This window comes from Suncus etruscus, chromosome X, assembly GCF_024139225.1.
Source record: "Suncus etruscus isolate mSunEtr1 chromosome X, mSunEtr1.pri.cur, whole genome shotgun sequence".
NCBI lineage: Eukaryota > Metazoa > Chordata > Mammalia > Eulipotyphla > Soricidae > Suncus > Suncus etruscus.
The window spans coordinates 94,292,884-94,308,272 of NC_064868.1; the positions used below are offsets into that span (position 1 = coordinate 94,292,884).

Consider the following 15,389-nt stretch of genomic DNA (forward strand, 5'->3'; position numbering starts at 1 on the left):
GTGACGCTCAGGGGTTACTCCTGGCTAAGTGCTCAGAAATCGCTCCTGGCTTGGGGGACCATATAAGATGCCGGGGGATCTAACGAAGTCCGTCTTAAGTCAGCGCATGCAAGGCAAAAGCCCTACTGCTTGCGCTACTGCTCTGGACCCTGTGCTTACACTTTTATTTTCAGTTTTTCTTTTGGGGGGCATGATGGGGGTGGAGCCCAGGGCCTCATGCAGATGAGCTACGTCCCCAACTTTTATAGGATTGATTTTTAATATTTTTTGGTTCAGGGACTTTGCCCACAGTGTTTAGTGGGTACTCCCAACTCTTCAGGGCTCAGTCCTGACAGTGTTGTGGTGGTTTATGCTGTGTCAGGGATCGAACCCAGATCAGCAGGTGGTGAGACTGGCACCATAATCCCTATACTGGGTTCCAGCCGCTAGCTCAATGGGTTTTGCGTTGATTGCTGCTGAATATTCAGGAGCCCTTTACTGCTGTGAGTTTGTTCATGACACCCCCTCCACCTCTCATTCAGTTATGAGACTCCAGGAGGTCGCCAGGCCTCATTTCCAAACCTAATCCCAAGGAAACTGGGGGGTCACCACACCCTTGCAACCAGTCCTCATGTAGCTGTTCTCAGCCTAGTGGTATTGGGCAACTGTGCTGGGCGACCAGGTGATCCCATTCCATGCAGGCCCCCCCACCGCCCTCCACCGCCAGCCCTGTGGCGCTGCAACACAGCATCGCTGTGCGGGTGGGCGCCGCTTCCTGGGCCTCATGGGGGCCAGCCTGGGGGCTGTCGTCTCTCAGTGGTGGGGGCAGGGGGCTCAGGGCCCAGCACGGGCGGTGCAGGGCGCCGGGCCGCGCCGCCCCCTCCCGGCCTCATACCTTGCCCACAGCCGAGCAGCTGGGAGGCTATTTATAAAGGCGGGTGAGATCAGCGGCCGAGGCTATAAATGTAAGGGCCGCGGCCAGGCCCAGAGAGCGGCTGCCCGGGGCGCTGGAGCTGCGAGCCGGGCCATGATGAGCGCCAGCGGCGGCGGTGGCGAGGACAGCGGCGGCAGCAGCAGCAGGTAGGGGTCGGCCAGGCCCTGGGAGCCCCGGCACCCCAAGTGCGTGCTCACCGCCCGCCTGCCCCGCCCGCAGCTCTCAGGCCTTTGAGTACACTGGGGCCGCGGCGGCGGCGCCCCGCATGCTGCAGGGGCTCCTGGGCTCCGACGACGAGGAACAGGAGGATCCCAAGGACTACTGCAAGGGTGAGGCCAGGCCCGGGAGCCGGCGCGGGGCCGGGAGGGCGCGGGGCCGCGGGGCACGCCCCCCACCATGTCCTGGCTTGTCGCAGGCGGCTACTACCCGGTGAAGATCGGAGACCTGTTCAATGGGAGATACCACGTGGTGCGCAAGCTGGGCTGGGGGCACTTTTCCACCGTCTGGCTGTGCTGGGACATCCAGTGAGCACCCCGTCCACCTCGGGCCTCTGGGAAGGTACCCCTGAACTGGCCGCCAGCCCACGCGGCTCTCGGTGTTGCAGGCGCAAGCGCTTGGTAGCCCTGAAAGTGGTGAAGAGCGGTGGCCACTACACGGAGACAGCTGTGGATGAGATCAAGCTCCTAAAATGTGTGAGGCGCCTCCCTAGCCGGGCAGGTTGGGCAGCCCCCGCCAAGGGAAACCAGCAGCAGCTGGATGGAGCCAGAGGTGGCCCCTTGGGCTTTGTTCCAGGTGCGAGACAGTGACCCCAGTGACCCCAAAAGAGAAACCATTGTGCAGCTCATTGATGACTTCAAGATCTCAGGGGTGAATGGAGTCCGTATCCTTAGAATGCATGTGTGCTGTGACCAGAAAACCCCACTTTTCCAGGGCCTGAGATCAGCATGGTATACTGAGGGTGGGTGGGCCCTCTCCCCAAGATGCCCATGGCACCTATATGTGCCCGCCCGCTACCCTTCACTCTGCTCTCAGATGTGTGCATGGTACTGGAGGTGCTGGGCCACCAGCTGCTCAAGTGGATCATCAAATCCAACTACCAGGGCCTGCCTGTGCCCTGCGTGAAAAGCATCGTGCGGCAGGTGAGTGCCACAGACCATGGGTGTGCAGCCAGCCAGGGCAGTTCAGCAGTGCACACCCCACAGGTGCTGCACGGTCTGGACTACCTGCACACCAAGTGCAAGATCATCCACACGGACATCAAGCCTGAAAATATTCTCCTGTGCGTGGGGGACGCCTACATCCGGCGCCTCGCCGCTGAGGCCACCGAGTGGCAGCAGTCTGGGGCACCGCCACCATCCCGCTCCACAGGTATCAGCCGCTGGGCAGCACCACTGGCCAGCAGGCAGACAGTGCAGGGCTGCTAGGCCCTGAATCCTGTCCTTTCTTTCTCTGCTCTTCCCGCCTGCCCCCACAGTCAGCACTGCCCCTGAGGAAGTCTTGGTAAGTTAGGGACCCCCCTTCCCTGTGCTCTTTCCTGGGACGGCCTCACTGGGTGACCCTGGGAACCCCTGGCCTCTGCAAGACATTCCATTAAGCCCAGTCAGGTGAGGAGGAGGGAGGTCCCCGGGGTGAGGCCGGCTCTACTGGCAGGTGGGGAAACTGTCCAAAAACAAGAAAAAGAAGCTGCGGCGCAAGAGGAGGCAGCAGAAGCTGCTGTTGGAGGAACGCCTGCGGGATCTGCGGCAGCTAGAGGCCATGGAGGAGGCTGCGACTGCGGCACAGGCCCGGGCTGAGGGTGCGCGCCCGGCCGAGGGTGCTTGTTGGTCAGAGGGTTGCATTGGGAGGGCCAAAGGTGCTGGCTGGGCTGAGAGTGCCTACCAGGCTGAGGGTGTCGGCCAACCAGGCCAAGTTGTGTGCATGCCCAGGCTGAGGGTACAGGCCAAGGTGTGGGCTGGGCCCATGGCCCCAAGACCTCTGCTCACATGTCTCTGTTAACTCCAGATACCGGCTCCAGATTAGAGGGGGGCAGTGGCTCCACCTCTTCCTCAGGCTGCCATCCTGGGGGGGTGCAGGGCGGCCCCTCGCCAGCATCATCATCACCGGGCCCCTGGGGGGAACGCAGCCCCAGCCCTGGCTCTCAGACCTCGGGCTTCTCGGGTTCCCTCTTCTCGGCCGCCTCGTGCTCTGTCCTCTCCAGTTCATCCAACCAGCGGGAGGCAGGGGGCCTCCTTTCTCCCAGCAGTAAGTGGGGAGGTGGGGGTTGGGGGGAGCAGGGGCCACATGAGCTGGACAGCTCAGCATCTCCCCATTTACCCTTCTTCAGCACCATTTGGTGCCTCGAACCTCCTGGTGAACCCTCTAGAGCCCCAGAATGCAGACAAGATCAAGATCAAGATCGCGGACCTGGGCAATGCCTGCTGGGTGGTATGCACGGGGCACCCCAGCATGGTGTTCGGGTGCCTGTCACTCTCACTTGGGTGCCCAGTGGGCTGGGGGTGAGATGGGGAGGCCTGGCAGGGCCGGAGGTGCCTCCCCAGGAATGCCCTTCCCACAGCACAAGCACTTCACTGAGGACATCCAGACAAGGCAGTACCGGGCCGTGGAGGTCCTGATTGGTGCCGAGTATGGGCCCCCGGCCGACATCTGGAGCACAGCATGCATGGTAGGTCCTGAGCTGAGGTACCACCCCTCCTTTCCCGTCCCCTCTGCCCTCTCACAGCACTCATCCCATAGGCTTTCGAGTTGGCCACGGGCGACTACTTGTTCGAGCCACACTCAGGAGAGGACTACAGTCGCGATGAAGGTAGGGCCCCCCTCCCCAGGGTGGGCCCTGGGCATCCTCTTCCTCAGACCACCTCCTCCCAGCCTCCGCCTCCCTGTCCACAGATCACATCGCCCACATTGTGGAGCTCCTGGGCGACATCCCCCCTGCATTTGCCCTCTCGGGCCGCTACTCTCGAGAGTTCTTCAACCGCAGAGGTGGGTTCAGTGACCTGCACAGCCAACCTGGGGAGGGGGACCCAAGGGTATCAGGGCAGCACCCAGCCTCCTATGCTGCCCTGCAGGGGAGCTGCGGCACATCCACAACCTCAAGCACTGGGGCCTTTATGAAGTGCTCATGGAGAAGTACGAGTGGCCACTGGAGCAGGCCACACAGTTCAGCGCCTTCCTGCTGCCCATGATGGAATATATCCCCGAGAAGCGTGCCAGTGCTGCCGACTGCCTGCAGCATCCCTGGCTCAACCCTTAGGCCCTGAGGGCTGTGGATGAGCCCCCTCTATTCTAGCCCCCAGCCCACTGCACTCGCACTTGGCTCACGCGGAAATAAAGACTGCAGCTGATCCACATCCGGAGTGGCTGAAGCTGCTTTATTGGGCTGCTGCCCGGAGGAGAGGAGCACGCTAAGTGAGGGAAGAGGGGGAACAGAGGCTCTCACAGGACGGCCTGCCCATTGATAATGCGGATATTACGGATGATGTCCTGGATGGCCTCTGAGGTGGTGCCCTGGCCCCCAATGTCTGGGGTATGGATCTGCAGAGACAAACAGGGAACTGAGCTCTCCCTCTGTACCACTCACACCCAGGCCCCCATTTCCAGGCCCATGTGGGGTGCCTCACGTGTTCATTATCCATGGATGCCAGGACAGCCTTGCGGATAGACTTGGCATAGGAGTGCAGCCTAGGGAAAGAGCCAGCTTTAGTTGGGGGGAACCTAACGGGGGCCGTGTGGTTCCTGACCAGAGCTGAGTGGGACCAGGACACCACCTACTTGAGGTGGTCGAGCATCATACAGCTGGCCAGCAGCGTGGCCGTGGGGTTGGCGATGTTCTTGTTGGCGATGCTCTTCCCAGTGTTCCGTGTGGCCTATAGAAGTGAGGACAGCACAGATGAAGGGAAGGCGCACATGCCTGCAGGTCTGCGGGTCAGTCAGGCTGAGCACGTGCACACCTCCTCAGGTGCCAGGCAACCAGGTGCACGTGCACATGCGTCCTTTCAAACACGCATTCCATCACGTGCATTTGTTTGACCTGAAGTATGGGCTTGTTTGGGGGCCACACCCAGCTGTGCTCAGGGATCGAACCAGGGTCGGACAGGTGCCAGGTGAGCGCTTTCCCTGCTGTACCATCTCTCCGGCCCAACCTTAAGTTTTCCAACACCCTAAAGAGAGCCGCAGAGGTGGGTGGACTAGCGCTGCAATGTGGACAGTGAAACACAAGCGGGCACAGACACAGCTCTAGGGAACTGCAAGACACATATTCAGGCCACTCAGTGCAATGTCCCTCCCATGGTAAGCTCAGAGCTGGACAGTTAAGCTGCAGCAGCAATACCTTAGATTGGCAGAGTCACCACTGGGCATAGAGAAGGTTCCCACGGCTGCACCATTCCTCTGCTGCCACAATGTGGACAGGAAGGTCAGGCAGCCGTGGCTATGGCACTCACCGTCTCAAACACCGCATAGGCATGGCCGTAGTTGGCACCTGCCACCAGCCCGGGGCCCCCCACCAGGCCTGCGCACACGTTGTTGACAATGTTGCCGTAAAGATTGGGCATGACCATAACATCAAACTGCTGGGGTCGCGACACCAGCTGTGGGGCAGAAGGGCAGAGAACTTAAAGCTAAGGAGACCTGGGCCCCGGGCAAGGGAGAGGGGACAGGGCAGGCAGTCTGCTCACTACCTGCATGGTGGTGTTGTCCACAATCATGTTCTCGAAGGTGATCTGTGGGTAGCGAGCCGCCACCTCCTTGCAGCACTGCAGGAAGAGCCCATCACCCAACTTCCTAGGGAGCGAAGGAGCAATCTGGTCATCACCCAGTTAACAGGGTGGGCAATATTCCGAGGGAGGCCCAGGCCCACCATCAGGGAGCAGGTCCCCAGGGACAGCCTACATGATGTTGGCCTTGTGCACAGCAGTCACTTTCTTGCGCCCGCTTTCATGTGCCAGTTTGAAGGCATACTCGGCAATGCGCAAGGACTTGGCCTTGGTGATGATCTTCAGGCTCTCCACTACACCTGCCACACTCTGAGGACAGGAACAAGGACAGAAATCAAACCTACCCAGCCTGCTTCGCCCCACTACTGCCCAGCCCAGCCAGGCACTCACCTCATGTTCCAGGCTGCTGTACTCTCCCTCAGTGTTCTCCCGCACAATGAGGATGTCGATGTCCCTGTGGCGAGTCACCACACCTGGCAGACTCTTACAGTGAATCACATTGGCGTAGAGATCCAGGCTAGTGCTGGGGGCACAGAAAGGCAGAAGGCAGTGCCATGACCTGCTGGCACATGTGCCTGTTCCCACCTGAGCCCCCATTCTCACCGAAGAATGTTGTTCCGGGACTTGTATGAAGGTGGAAGGTTGTGGTTAGTTTCAATATTGCCTATGGGAGGAAGCAAGTCAGGCCACGGGCTCACCAGTGGCCATATCCCCTGATCCCTTGCCCAACTGAGGGAGGCACACAAAAGACAATGGGCATCTTAAGGTTCCCAGCTTTGGAAGCTGGAGAGATAGCACAGCGGTAAGGCATTTGCCTTGCATGCGGAAGGTCACTGGTTCAAATCCCGGCATCCCATATGGTCCCCCGAGCCTGCCGGGGAAAATTTCTGAGCGTAGAGCCAGGAATAACCCCTGAGCATTGCCAGATGTGACCCAAAAACCAAAAAAAATGTGGAAAGATTCCCAGCTTCAGCTGGAGTGTTTGTCATGGCATGGGCCGTGACTCCTGATGGCCTGTGTCCTGGACAATCTGCTATCCTGATGTATTTCACTGGACAATTCTTTTTTTTTTTTTTTTTTTTTTTGGTTTTTGGGCCACACCCGGTAACGCTCAGGGGTTACTCCTGGCTATGCGCTCAGAAGTTGCTCCTGGCTTGGGGGACCATATGGGACACCGGGGGATCGAACCGCGGTCCGTCCAAGGCTACCGCAGGCAAGGCAGGCGCACCTTACCTTTAGCGCCACCGCCCGGCCCCAAATTACTTTTTTGGGTTTGGTTTCTGTTTTTTGTTTTGGTTTGGTTTTTTTTTTTTTTTGTTTGTTTGTTTTTGGGCCACACCCGGTGACGCTCAGGGTTACTCGTGGCTATGAGCTCAGAAGTCACTCCTGGCTTGGGGGACCATATGGGACGCCGGGGGATCGAACCGCAGTCCATCCAAGGCTAGCGCAGGCAAGGCAGGCACCTTACCTCTAGCGCCACCGCCCGGCCACTGGACAATTCTTGGCTGTTTTCCCCCCATGCTGTGTCCACTGATGGGGTTTCATTGAGATGTATAACCCATGGAGCATTAGCTAGCTGTTAGTGGAATGTATCTTTTTTTTGGTTTTTGGGCCACACCTGGTGGTGCTCAGGGGTTACTCCTGGCTGTCTGCTCAGGAATAGCTCCTGGCAGGCACGGGGGGGACCATATGGGACATCGGGATTCGAACCAACCACCTTTGGTCCTGGATCGGCTGCTTGCAAGGCAAACACCGCTGTGCTATCTCTCCAGGCCTTGTGGTATGTATCTTTCACTAATGGTTTGTGTGTATATCTCTTGCATTGATGGGAATTCCACCAGAGATATGTTTTTCAGTGAAGTGTGTATTTACTGCTGATATACTTCCCTTACATGTGTATGTGTGTGTGAATGTGTGTGAGACCAGTGGCTGCTTCTCTGATGATGCATTTCTCTGAAGCTGTTTAGGATGGTGTGTGTGCACTTTTCACTCCTGCATTTCACATATTTCACTGACAGTCATTTTCATTCAGACTGTCTTCCTGACTTCCTAATTTCCTTCCATTCTCATTCATATTTTCTCTCTCTCCTCTCTTCTCTCTCTCTCTCTATCTCTCTCTCTCGTTGGGCTCGGAGGACCATATGCTGTAAATCAGCTGAGTGCAAGGCAAATGCCCTACCAAATGCTATCTCTACGGACCCAGACTCTTTGTTTTTGGACCACACCTGGCAGCACTCAGGGGTTACTCCTGGCTATGCACTCAGAAATCACTCTTGGCTTGGGGGACCATATGGGATGGTGGGGATCAAACCACTGTCCGTCCTAGGTTAGCGCATGCAATGCAGACGCCTACCGCTTACACCACCGCTCCGGCCCCCCAGACTGTTTCTTGATGCTTATCACTGACATGTTGGAGGCTCTGCTTCCCAGAGAGCACCTGCACTTCTCTAATGGTAGTTTCAGAACAGTCTAGTTCAGATGTGTCACACCTCACTGACATGTTTCTCTATGGTGTGGTATGTGTGATCTGTTTATGGTGTATATGGTGTTTCTCTATGGTGTGATGTATTTCTCCTATAGCATCTTTGGTGTGTATGATGTTTTTCTTTATGGCGTGTTTGGTGTGCATGATATTTTCCTATGGTATGTTTACTGTGTGTCACATGTTTATTGTACGTTTGGTATGAAGTGTTTCTCTATAGCATGTTTGGTGTGTGTGATGTGTTTATGGTGTTGTGATGTTTCTCTATGGCATGTTTGGTGTGCGATGTGTTTCTCTACGGTGTGAGCATTTCTCTGAAATATGCTGCCTGGATAGTGCTGTGTGTTCTATGTTGGCACTTTTCACCAATGTGTCTACATTTGGCAGATACTGTTTCTTGGACATGCATGTATTTCCCCAGTGGTGTAGTTCACCCAGGTACATTTATTTCCTGTGGTTTCTCTGTAGGTGTGTTTCAACCAGGGAGGACTTCTCACTTGTGGGGTATTTCATGGGCAACTATTTTGCTGACAATTTTTGACTAATGTGCTTCCCTGATGCGTGTGTGTTTCCCTAGTGTGTGTATGTGTGAGGGTTTCACTGATGGTCTCCAGGAACCTAGAAGAGTAGCTGGGACTGAGCAGCTATTGGAGAACAAATGAAGGAAGCAGGAGGCTGAGGAGTGAATGGATAAGAGCTGGCAGCCGACCAGGAATAGCTGCCAGAGCCTGGGCAGGGGAAGGTGGCTGGTGTTCGGACAGAAAGGGGACTATTTCAAACTGTCACCAACAATGTGACCTTGACCACTTCCCACCAGGATCTCCATCAGGTGCCAAGTGACAGGATGGGGTCTGAGGAAATCACATGGCATGTCCCTGCCTGGACATACACCAGGAGTCCTGGTGCCCTCTGGTTTGTGGCAGTCCCCAGCTTGCTAACAGGGCCGGGCTCTACCTGGATTTACCTAGCCCACATGCTCCCCGCACCCAGCAGGCCATTAGCACAGCAAGTGACGGAAACCACACAAGAACACGAATCCAGCCTGGACATGCCTAAAGCCACCCTCACTCCCCTCCAGGTCCATTGTGTGAGGCACCCACCTTTCAGGGCCACGCGGTTCCGGCGGATGGCCATGATGGCATTGTGCACGTCTTCCTCGTCCGTGTTGGAGCTCACATGTACCTCTTCAAAGTCTACAGGCACGCACGCGTGCCTGCAGCACAACCAGGTCATATAGCTGGCCTCGCCTTCCTGCACCTCCACGAGGAAGCCTACCTGGAGCCCCAGTGCAGAGGCCTCTCCCTCGCTGCCACCCACCCTGATCTGGTGTGTACCTGGAGGAGATACCTGAGAACTCCAAGGCACACTTGGGGCAGGAAGGGTCCTACGTTCCCCTGACCACATCATGTGGTGGTCAGGGGTCCCAGGCTCCCCAGAGGACGTTGTACCTGAACACTGACTTGACGTGTAGCATGAGCTCCGGCCCAATGCCGTCCCCAGGAATCATGGTGACTGTGTGCCGACCACCGTACTTGGCTGATGGAGGCTGGAGAGGGCATGGCGGCCCTTCAACTCCACCCCTTCCAGGAGGGACCCGAATCTTAGCCCACCCCAGCATGACAAGAATGCCCTGGGTACCAGGGCCAGGAGGACAGAGGCAGAGGGAGGGCCACTCCCAAAGCCCCCCACCCTCACCCCCGCGCGCCCCAGCTGACCTGCAGATTGGATACTCACAATGGTCTGTTGCTAGAAACAGGAAGGAAGATGATCAGCCACAGTGGGAGCTAAGTTCAGGGCAGGGGCCACCCCAGACAGTGCAGGGAAGGTCACAGAGGGGTACATTGCAGGGGCACAACCCGCCAGCATGCACAAAGGCCCAAACTTATATACATTCTGTCCACATGCATGAACTGGAAGCTACTTACAGACATGTTCCTCTGGGAAGTCTCTCGTGTGCCCAGAACCTAGCCAGGAGAGGCCCCAGATCAGCTGAGCTACTATGACCCTTTCCAGGTGGTCCCTAAACCCCAGGAGCAGCACAAGCAGGCTGCCCCCTCCAGCCCTGCTGGGTCCACCTCTATTGTTTCCTACTCTAGACCCCCAGGTGCAGCACCCACGAGACCACTCCCAGCTGGCTTGGCCTGGTAGGCATCACATGCCCCACAGCCTAAGAGCCACAGCCATCTGTGGAAAGGATACAGGAGGCATCTGGCAGTGTGAAGATACAGGGCACCGTGGGTTTCCCACAGCAGGGAAAAGGTGCATATCTGAGCCCTCCCAATCAGTTGGTAGATTCACAAAGAGCAATGGCCCAGGCCCAGGCAGGGGAACCTTGTGCACTGTCTCCTCTGTAGCCAGAGCAGGTGCCAGCCCCTATCTGCACCCTTCTTTCTTATCTGCAGGCTACACTGGTACAGTGTACCCGTTATTGGCTGTGGTGTCAGATGTCAGAATTGGGACAGGCATAGTTCCTGAAGGATGAGCATTTCAGCTAAGAAGAAATGGGGGCTCTGTCGCATGGCTCATCATGGCCAACAGCCTGACCTTGCTAAGGTGTCCAATGAACACAGGGGCCAGCTGGTTGCTCTTGGAACGACTGTGTGAGGAAAATACCCAAGCTAGCCCAGTTCCTAGCAGGATGTCTTGGTCTGGTTAAGACCCCAGAAGACCCTCGAGTCAGGAAGCAGCCCAACGGGAGGAAAGGGGCCCCTTAGCTAGCCCCCAGACCTTTGAGGGCCCACACCTAGTGTTGAATGCAAGTTGCACCCATGCTCCCTCACCTGGGCATGCATAGCACTTTCTTTCTGCTCTAATTGAAGTCCCCAAGGGCCACTAGGGCAGAGGGGTGGTCTGTTGCCTCATCTTGGTCAAAAGGCACATAAACCCAACAAAAGCCTCCCAAGCCCCTTCTTCTGAGAGTCTGCTGGGTCCCAGGGCAATGAAGGCAGCCATTCCCCTCAATCCCCATTCCGGGAAACCAAAGCACTGGGCCATTTCATCAAGTTCTCAATAAAGGACAAGCAGTCTCAGGGCAAAGCCCTGTCCCGCACCCTTCCCCATTCCCTCCACCCACAGACTACAGGAGCCCAGCTGCCAAAGCAGCCTAAGTGTTTGTCTCCCCCAAGGACAGGGGCAGCAGGAAAGTGACACATGTGCCCCCAGGGAGCTCTGGCAAAGTCATGCAGTTCGGAAAGGTCAGAGATGGTGGGATCCCTAGAGAACGTGAGTGCCCTCCCCTCGCAGCCAGAGGAAGAAGGGGAGAGGTGCGAGGCCTCACAGGGCTCAAAGAGCTAGGCCTGGAGGTCATAGCTGTTATTTCCCCAGAGTCCGTCCTAGCTTACAATAGCTTCCTGTGCTATCCCTAAGGACCTAATTGTCTTCCTTTTAAGCCAGTAAGGAGACAAATTGGAGCACGTTAGGATCCCAGTCGGAGAACTGGAAAAAAGGCATCAGGGGCGCGAGCAAGGAGGAGCTTTGAGAATGCCAGAGGCCACAGGAGGTCCAGGCCTAAGGCTGCTTCCTCCCCACCTCCTCTAGGGCAGGTGGACAGCTGTCTCAGACAGACCCCTGGAGGAATGGGGAAAAGGAAGCGGAACCTATGGCCACGTCTGGGGGAATCCCACAAGGACACGAGGGCAACGACGTGGCCACGTCTTTTCCCCTCCCAACGATACTCCCACGCCTCAAGATGCAGACCCTAATGCAGCCAGAGCACAGCCAACTTCGGCCAATTCTCGGGCTTGACAGCAGAGGTGGCCAATCAGCCCCTGTGCGAGGCCCTCTCTCCGCCCCCATTCAGACTCCGCGGCCAATCGGGCTCCAGGACGCTCAGGGAACGGCGCCCCGCAGATGCGAGGTGCGAGAATCCCCGAGCGTTTTCCCCGCGGCCCGCTCCCGCTTCTTACCGCCCAAGGCCGGCAGAAGAGAGCCGGCCGGAGTACGGCCTTTGCAGCGCCGCCAGCAGCTGTTGCCACCTTCAGCGCCATGACGGAAAGTGGGACCGCTGCACGTCCCCACGCGTAGGCAGTGCTCTCGCGAGAGCTCGGCGGAACACGAATTCGGCTGCGAGAGCGGCCCCGCCCCGCGCACGCGCGAAGCTGCAGAGATGGCCACTCCCTCTTCTGGCGCCGGGACCGCACTGCCATCTTGGGGAGGGGACACGTCAGTGTCACCGGCTACGTCATTTCATCGTCCGGGCCTCTGACCACTGATTGGCACCGTGACTGCTGACGCGTCGCTTCATCGTCGCCCGCGTGTTTGGCGGCGCCCGCTCTCTTTCCCTCGGCAGAGAAGCAGCGATGGCGGTGCTGGCGTCTCTCGGTCCCCTGGCGCTGCTCCTGCTGGCTGGCCTTGCCTGTTGCTCAGGTAGCGGCCTGCAGGAGCTCGTTCCGAGGCCCCTCTTTCCAAGGCAGGGCGGGAGGAGGGATGCGGGCCAAGCGGGGTTCCGGGTCTTCCTCTGGGAGGCAGGTGGGCTCCCCGCACCCTTAGTGCCAAACGTCTACCAATTGCCAGGAGGCGCTTCCCTTCCGGAGCCTCTCGCGCCGGCAGGGCAGGTGACATGGCCGTGCTTCCTCTCCAGGGCCTCCGAGCTGGTGTTGAGGCACTGAACCCCCATACAGGGTCTGTGTTAGGGAGCAAAGTGGAGGAGGTGCAAATGAGCACAGTCCTAGCTCAGGACCCAGCATGGGCTGCACCCCGTGGCTGGCCTGAATCCATAATGGATCCTAGCAGGGACTGCAGCTAGTAGACCAGGCAGGCGGGCACTTCCTGCACCTTTTTACTCTACCTGTGTTGCTTCTGGTGTCAGCCAGTGCCACAAGAGCTTGGAGAATAGTATGAGGAGATCTGGACCCTCTCTGGCATTTGTTGAATGTATGGGGACATGGTGTGACCTCCTTTCACATGGCAAAAGTCAAGCTTCTGGATCCAGAAACTTCCCTTTAAGCCTTATGCCCCACGGGGTGGGGGAGGATAAGATGCCCTGCAGGTGTCTGTGCTGGGTGCCTTGGGTATCCATGGCCAGGGCAACTCTATGGCACAGACCCACTCCTTAGGTGTACCGATCCCTTTAGATGGGAAATGCAGCAGGCAGGTACATAGATCCAGGGTGTTTCGCTGCCAGGGAAGGGTGGTGGCCAGAATGGTGCCGTTTGCCTCGGCCTCGCACGTCAAGCCAGGCTCTTTCCCACAGCAGAGGCCTGTGTGGAGCCCCAGATCAGCCCTTCATACTATACCACCTCAGATGCCGTCATCTCCACCGAGACCGTGTTCATCGTGGAGCTCTCTCTGACCTGCAAGAACCGGGCCCAGGTGAGCCCAAAGCAGGAAGCTGGCCCTGTTGTGGCCTAGCACTCATGCAATTCACTGGGTGCCTACCTGCCCAAGGGCATTCTTTTCAGGGCTAATGGTAATGAGGGAACCTCCCAGCTACATATTTGAAGAAGATAGTGGCGGTAGAGTAGCTTTTTGGCTTGGTCACAGCTGCCATTGCAAGTTCTTGGGGAGTGCCCGTGCTGCCCCACTCTCACCTTGGACTGTCTCCCCCAGAACATGGCTCTCTACGCTGATGTCAGCGGGAAGCAGTTCCCTGTCACACGTGGCCAGGACGTGGGGCGGTACCAGGTATGGGGTGTGTGTGGTCAACTGGGCTTGTGGGTGGAGGTTCTGGGGGAGTCCGCACTGGCATGAGGTGCCTCTGTCCACACAGGTGTCCTGGAGTTTGGAGCACAAGAGCGCGCATACAGGGACTTATGAAGTCCGTTTTTTTGATGAGGAGTCCTACAGCCTGCTGAGAAAGGTGGGTCCCAGGATCCTTGTTGCTTTTGGCCCTGCCCTTACAGCCCTTGAGGCACCCTAACCCTCAGCCTTATTTTTAGGCCCAAAGAAATAACGAGGATGTTTCCTCCATCCCCCCTCTTTTCTCAGTGAATGTTGACCATCGGGTGAGTATCTGGAGGTGGCCCAATGTCTTTTGGTGCAGTGGGCCTGGGCCACCCCTCTGAATCATGTCCTTGCTTGCAGGGTACCTGGAATGGGCCATGGGTGTCCACAGAGGTGCTGGCCCTAGTCATCGGCATGGTCATATACTACTTGGCCTTCAGTGCCAAGAGCCACATCCAGGCCTGAGGGGTGGCCTACCTCGTGCTTTCAATAAACATCTACTGGTTCCTGATTGTTTCACGCCTTCTGCCTGGGGCAGAGTCAGGCCATCAGAACCCAGTGTGGTCCCTCCCACCCCAGCATATGATTTGGGGCTCCTGAGCTAATGCCTTGTCCACTTTCCAAGAGGACAGCTGTAGTAGTACAGAGCAGTCCTTCAGTGTTAGCACAAGGAAGGGAGGAGCCCATGACAGCTTTACCTGGTGGGGCTTCCGTGTTGATTCATGTCCCTATCGTAGCTCCTAGGCTCATTTCCCAGGATGGCAGGGTCCCTATCCAGCAGTGACAACTTCTGTGGGTACTCTACCTTACTGAAGTCTCTCCTGTGCTCAGATGCTGCAGGAACCCTGGGAGCTTGGCTTGCTCCACCCTGTAGCTATGGCATGTTGCCAACAGAGGGCGCAGCTGTGAAAACCAAGGGAAGTAGGACCCCACTCTCCGTCCTTGCTTAGGAGGTGTGCCATGGGGTGGATGGCAGCATGACTGTCAGGTCCTGGTGCTGACTGAAACAGTTGGCCTGGGCCCATGATCTGGGACTGCCACTAATATGATGTGCTTTTAGAATCCCAACCAACTCAAGGTTAGGTGCCACTCAGCCAGTTTTCTACAACAGTGCCCTGCATGCCCTCTAACACCCTTTAACCAGCAGGCATTGGTCTGGTTATAGGGGGTGGTGCGTTGGAAATACTTCTTCAGGTCACCACTGCTACCCACCTGGGTGGTTTCAGAGGTACCCCACACATACACTCGAGCAACTGAGTAGACCTTGTCTAGGTCTGGATTTTGCTGTACCACCACCACCAGGGTTGATGTACCCCGTCAACTTCGAGCACAGTGCAGATGTAGCAAACTCAGTGCCTTCCCCAGGCATACCCCTAGCCTCCTGACACCAGGCTAGTTGGGGCATCTTCCATGAAATGGAGTGGGCAGCAGTGGTGTGATTGGCTGCTATCCCAGGCATCATTAGGAGTGGTCCTCGAGCCTTGGGTGGCTGTCAGCAGCAAAAATGAGGTTAGAAGAGTGTGACCAGTAGTAGAAAGGCAGCTTTATTATCAATGCCACACTGGGGGGGTGCAGAGTGGGTGGCCCCTGCCAGCTCTGAGGTGGCTTTTCTGACATCCCC

At 57.3% G+C, this 15,389-nt stretch overlaps 3 protein-coding genes across 5 annotated transcripts; 2 read left to right on the top strand and 1 right to left on the bottom strand.

The window, feature by feature from the left end:
- Positions 1-722: 722 nt before the first annotated feature.
- Positions 723-4,220, top strand: SRPK3 (SRSF protein kinase 3). The gene is made up of 15 exons (XM_049767493.1): positions 723-1,059; positions 1,133-1,242; positions 1,329-1,437; positions 1,518-1,605; positions 1,706-1,793; positions 1,946-2,052; positions 2,116-2,281; positions 2,388-2,413; positions 2,564-2,708; positions 2,915-3,154; positions 3,237-3,337; positions 3,468-3,575; positions 3,647-3,716; positions 3,800-3,892; positions 3,979-4,220. Exons 1-15 carry the CDS (start codon positions 764-766, stop codon positions 4,161-4,163), a joined length of 1,932 nt encoding a protein of 643 aa, XP_049623450.1. The 5' UTR covers positions 723-763; the 3' UTR covers positions 4,164-4,220.
- A 40-nt stretch (positions 4,221-4,260) lies between these two features.
- IDH3G (isocitrate dehydrogenase (NAD(+)) 3 non-catalytic subunit gamma) lies at positions 4,261-12,176 on the bottom strand. 2 transcript variants are annotated; one of them, XM_049767507.1, is made up of 13 exons: positions 12,013-12,176; positions 10,033-10,071; positions 9,842-9,853; positions 9,556-9,653; positions 9,208-9,320; positions 6,229-6,289; positions 6,016-6,148; positions 5,801-5,934; positions 5,590-5,692; positions 5,353-5,499; positions 4,682-4,776; positions 4,531-4,591; positions 4,261-4,444 (listed from the first exon to the last, which is right to left on the bottom strand). In XM_049767507.1, the coding sequence occupies exons 1-13, from the start codon at positions 12,091-12,093 to the stop codon at positions 4,346-4,348; spliced, it is 1,176 nt and encodes a 391-aa protein (XP_049623464.1). In that variant the 5' UTR covers positions 12,094-12,176; the 3' UTR covers positions 4,261-4,345. The 2 variants fall into 2 exon arrangements, with proteins under 2 accessions (XP_049623464.1, XP_049623465.1); XM_049767508.1 differs by lacking the exon at positions 9,842-9,853.
- Positions 12,177-12,229: 53 nt separating this feature from the next.
- Positions 12,230-14,274, top strand: SSR4 (signal sequence receptor subunit 4). Of its 2 annotated transcripts, none has more exons than XM_049767538.1 (6): positions 12,230-12,472; positions 13,299-13,417; positions 13,655-13,729; positions 13,815-13,904; positions 13,984-14,049; positions 14,129-14,274. In XM_049767538.1, the coding sequence occupies exons 1-6, from the start codon at positions 12,406-12,408 to the stop codon at positions 14,231-14,233; spliced, it is 522 nt and encodes a 173-aa protein (XP_049623495.1). In that variant the 5' UTR covers positions 12,230-12,405; the 3' UTR covers positions 14,234-14,274. The 2 variants fall into 2 exon arrangements, with proteins under 2 accessions (XP_049623495.1, XP_049623496.1); XM_049767539.1 differs by having other exon boundaries at positions 13,302-13,417.
- Positions 14,275-15,389: the final 1,115 nt, after the last annotated feature.

What these genes read in the sequence shown, in the direction of transcription:
- SRPK3 (XM_049767493.1), top strand. Translation starts at nt 764, where the DNA reads ATGGGGGCCAGCCTGGGGGCTGTCGTCTCTCAGTGGTGGGGGCAGGGG. An exon ending in AGCGGCGGCAGCAGCAGCAG is followed by an intron (nt 1,060 to 1,132) that starts GTAGGGGTCGGC and finishes CCCCGCCCGCAG; the next exon opens with CTCTCAGGCCTTTGAGTACA. An exon ending in CTCAGGGGTGAATGGAGTCC is followed by an intron (nt 1,794 to 1,945) that starts GTATCCTTAGAA and finishes CTCTGCTCTCAG; the next exon opens with ATGTGTGCATGGTACTGGAG.
- IDH3G (XM_049767507.1), bottom strand. Translation starts at nt 12,093, where the DNA reads ATGGCGCTGAAGGTGGCAACAGCTGCTGGCGGCGCTGCAAAGGCCGTA. An exon ending in CACGTCAAGTCAGTGTTCAG is followed by an intron (nt 9,321 to 9,555) that starts GTACAACGTCCT and finishes GTTGTGCTGCAG; the next exon opens with GCACGCGTGCGTGCCTGTAG. An exon ending in GAACCGCGTGGCCCTGAAAG is followed by an intron (nt 6,290 to 9,207) that starts GTGGGTGCCTCA and finishes TTCCTCCCATAG; the next exon opens with GCAATATTGAAACTAACCAC.
- SSR4 (XM_049767538.1), top strand. Translation starts at nt 12,406, where the DNA reads ATGGCGGTGCTGGCGTCTCTCGGTCCCCTGGCGCTGCTCCTGCTGGCT. An exon ending in TGGCCTTGCCTGTTGCTCAG is followed by an intron (nt 12,473 to 13,298) that starts GTAGCGGCCTGC and finishes TCTTTCCCACAG; the next exon opens with CAGAGGCCTGTGTGGAGCCC. An exon ending in AGGACGTGGGGCGGTACCAG is followed by an intron (nt 13,730 to 13,814) that starts GTATGGGGTGTG and finishes CTGTCCACACAG; the next exon opens with GTGTCCTGGAGTTTGGAGCA.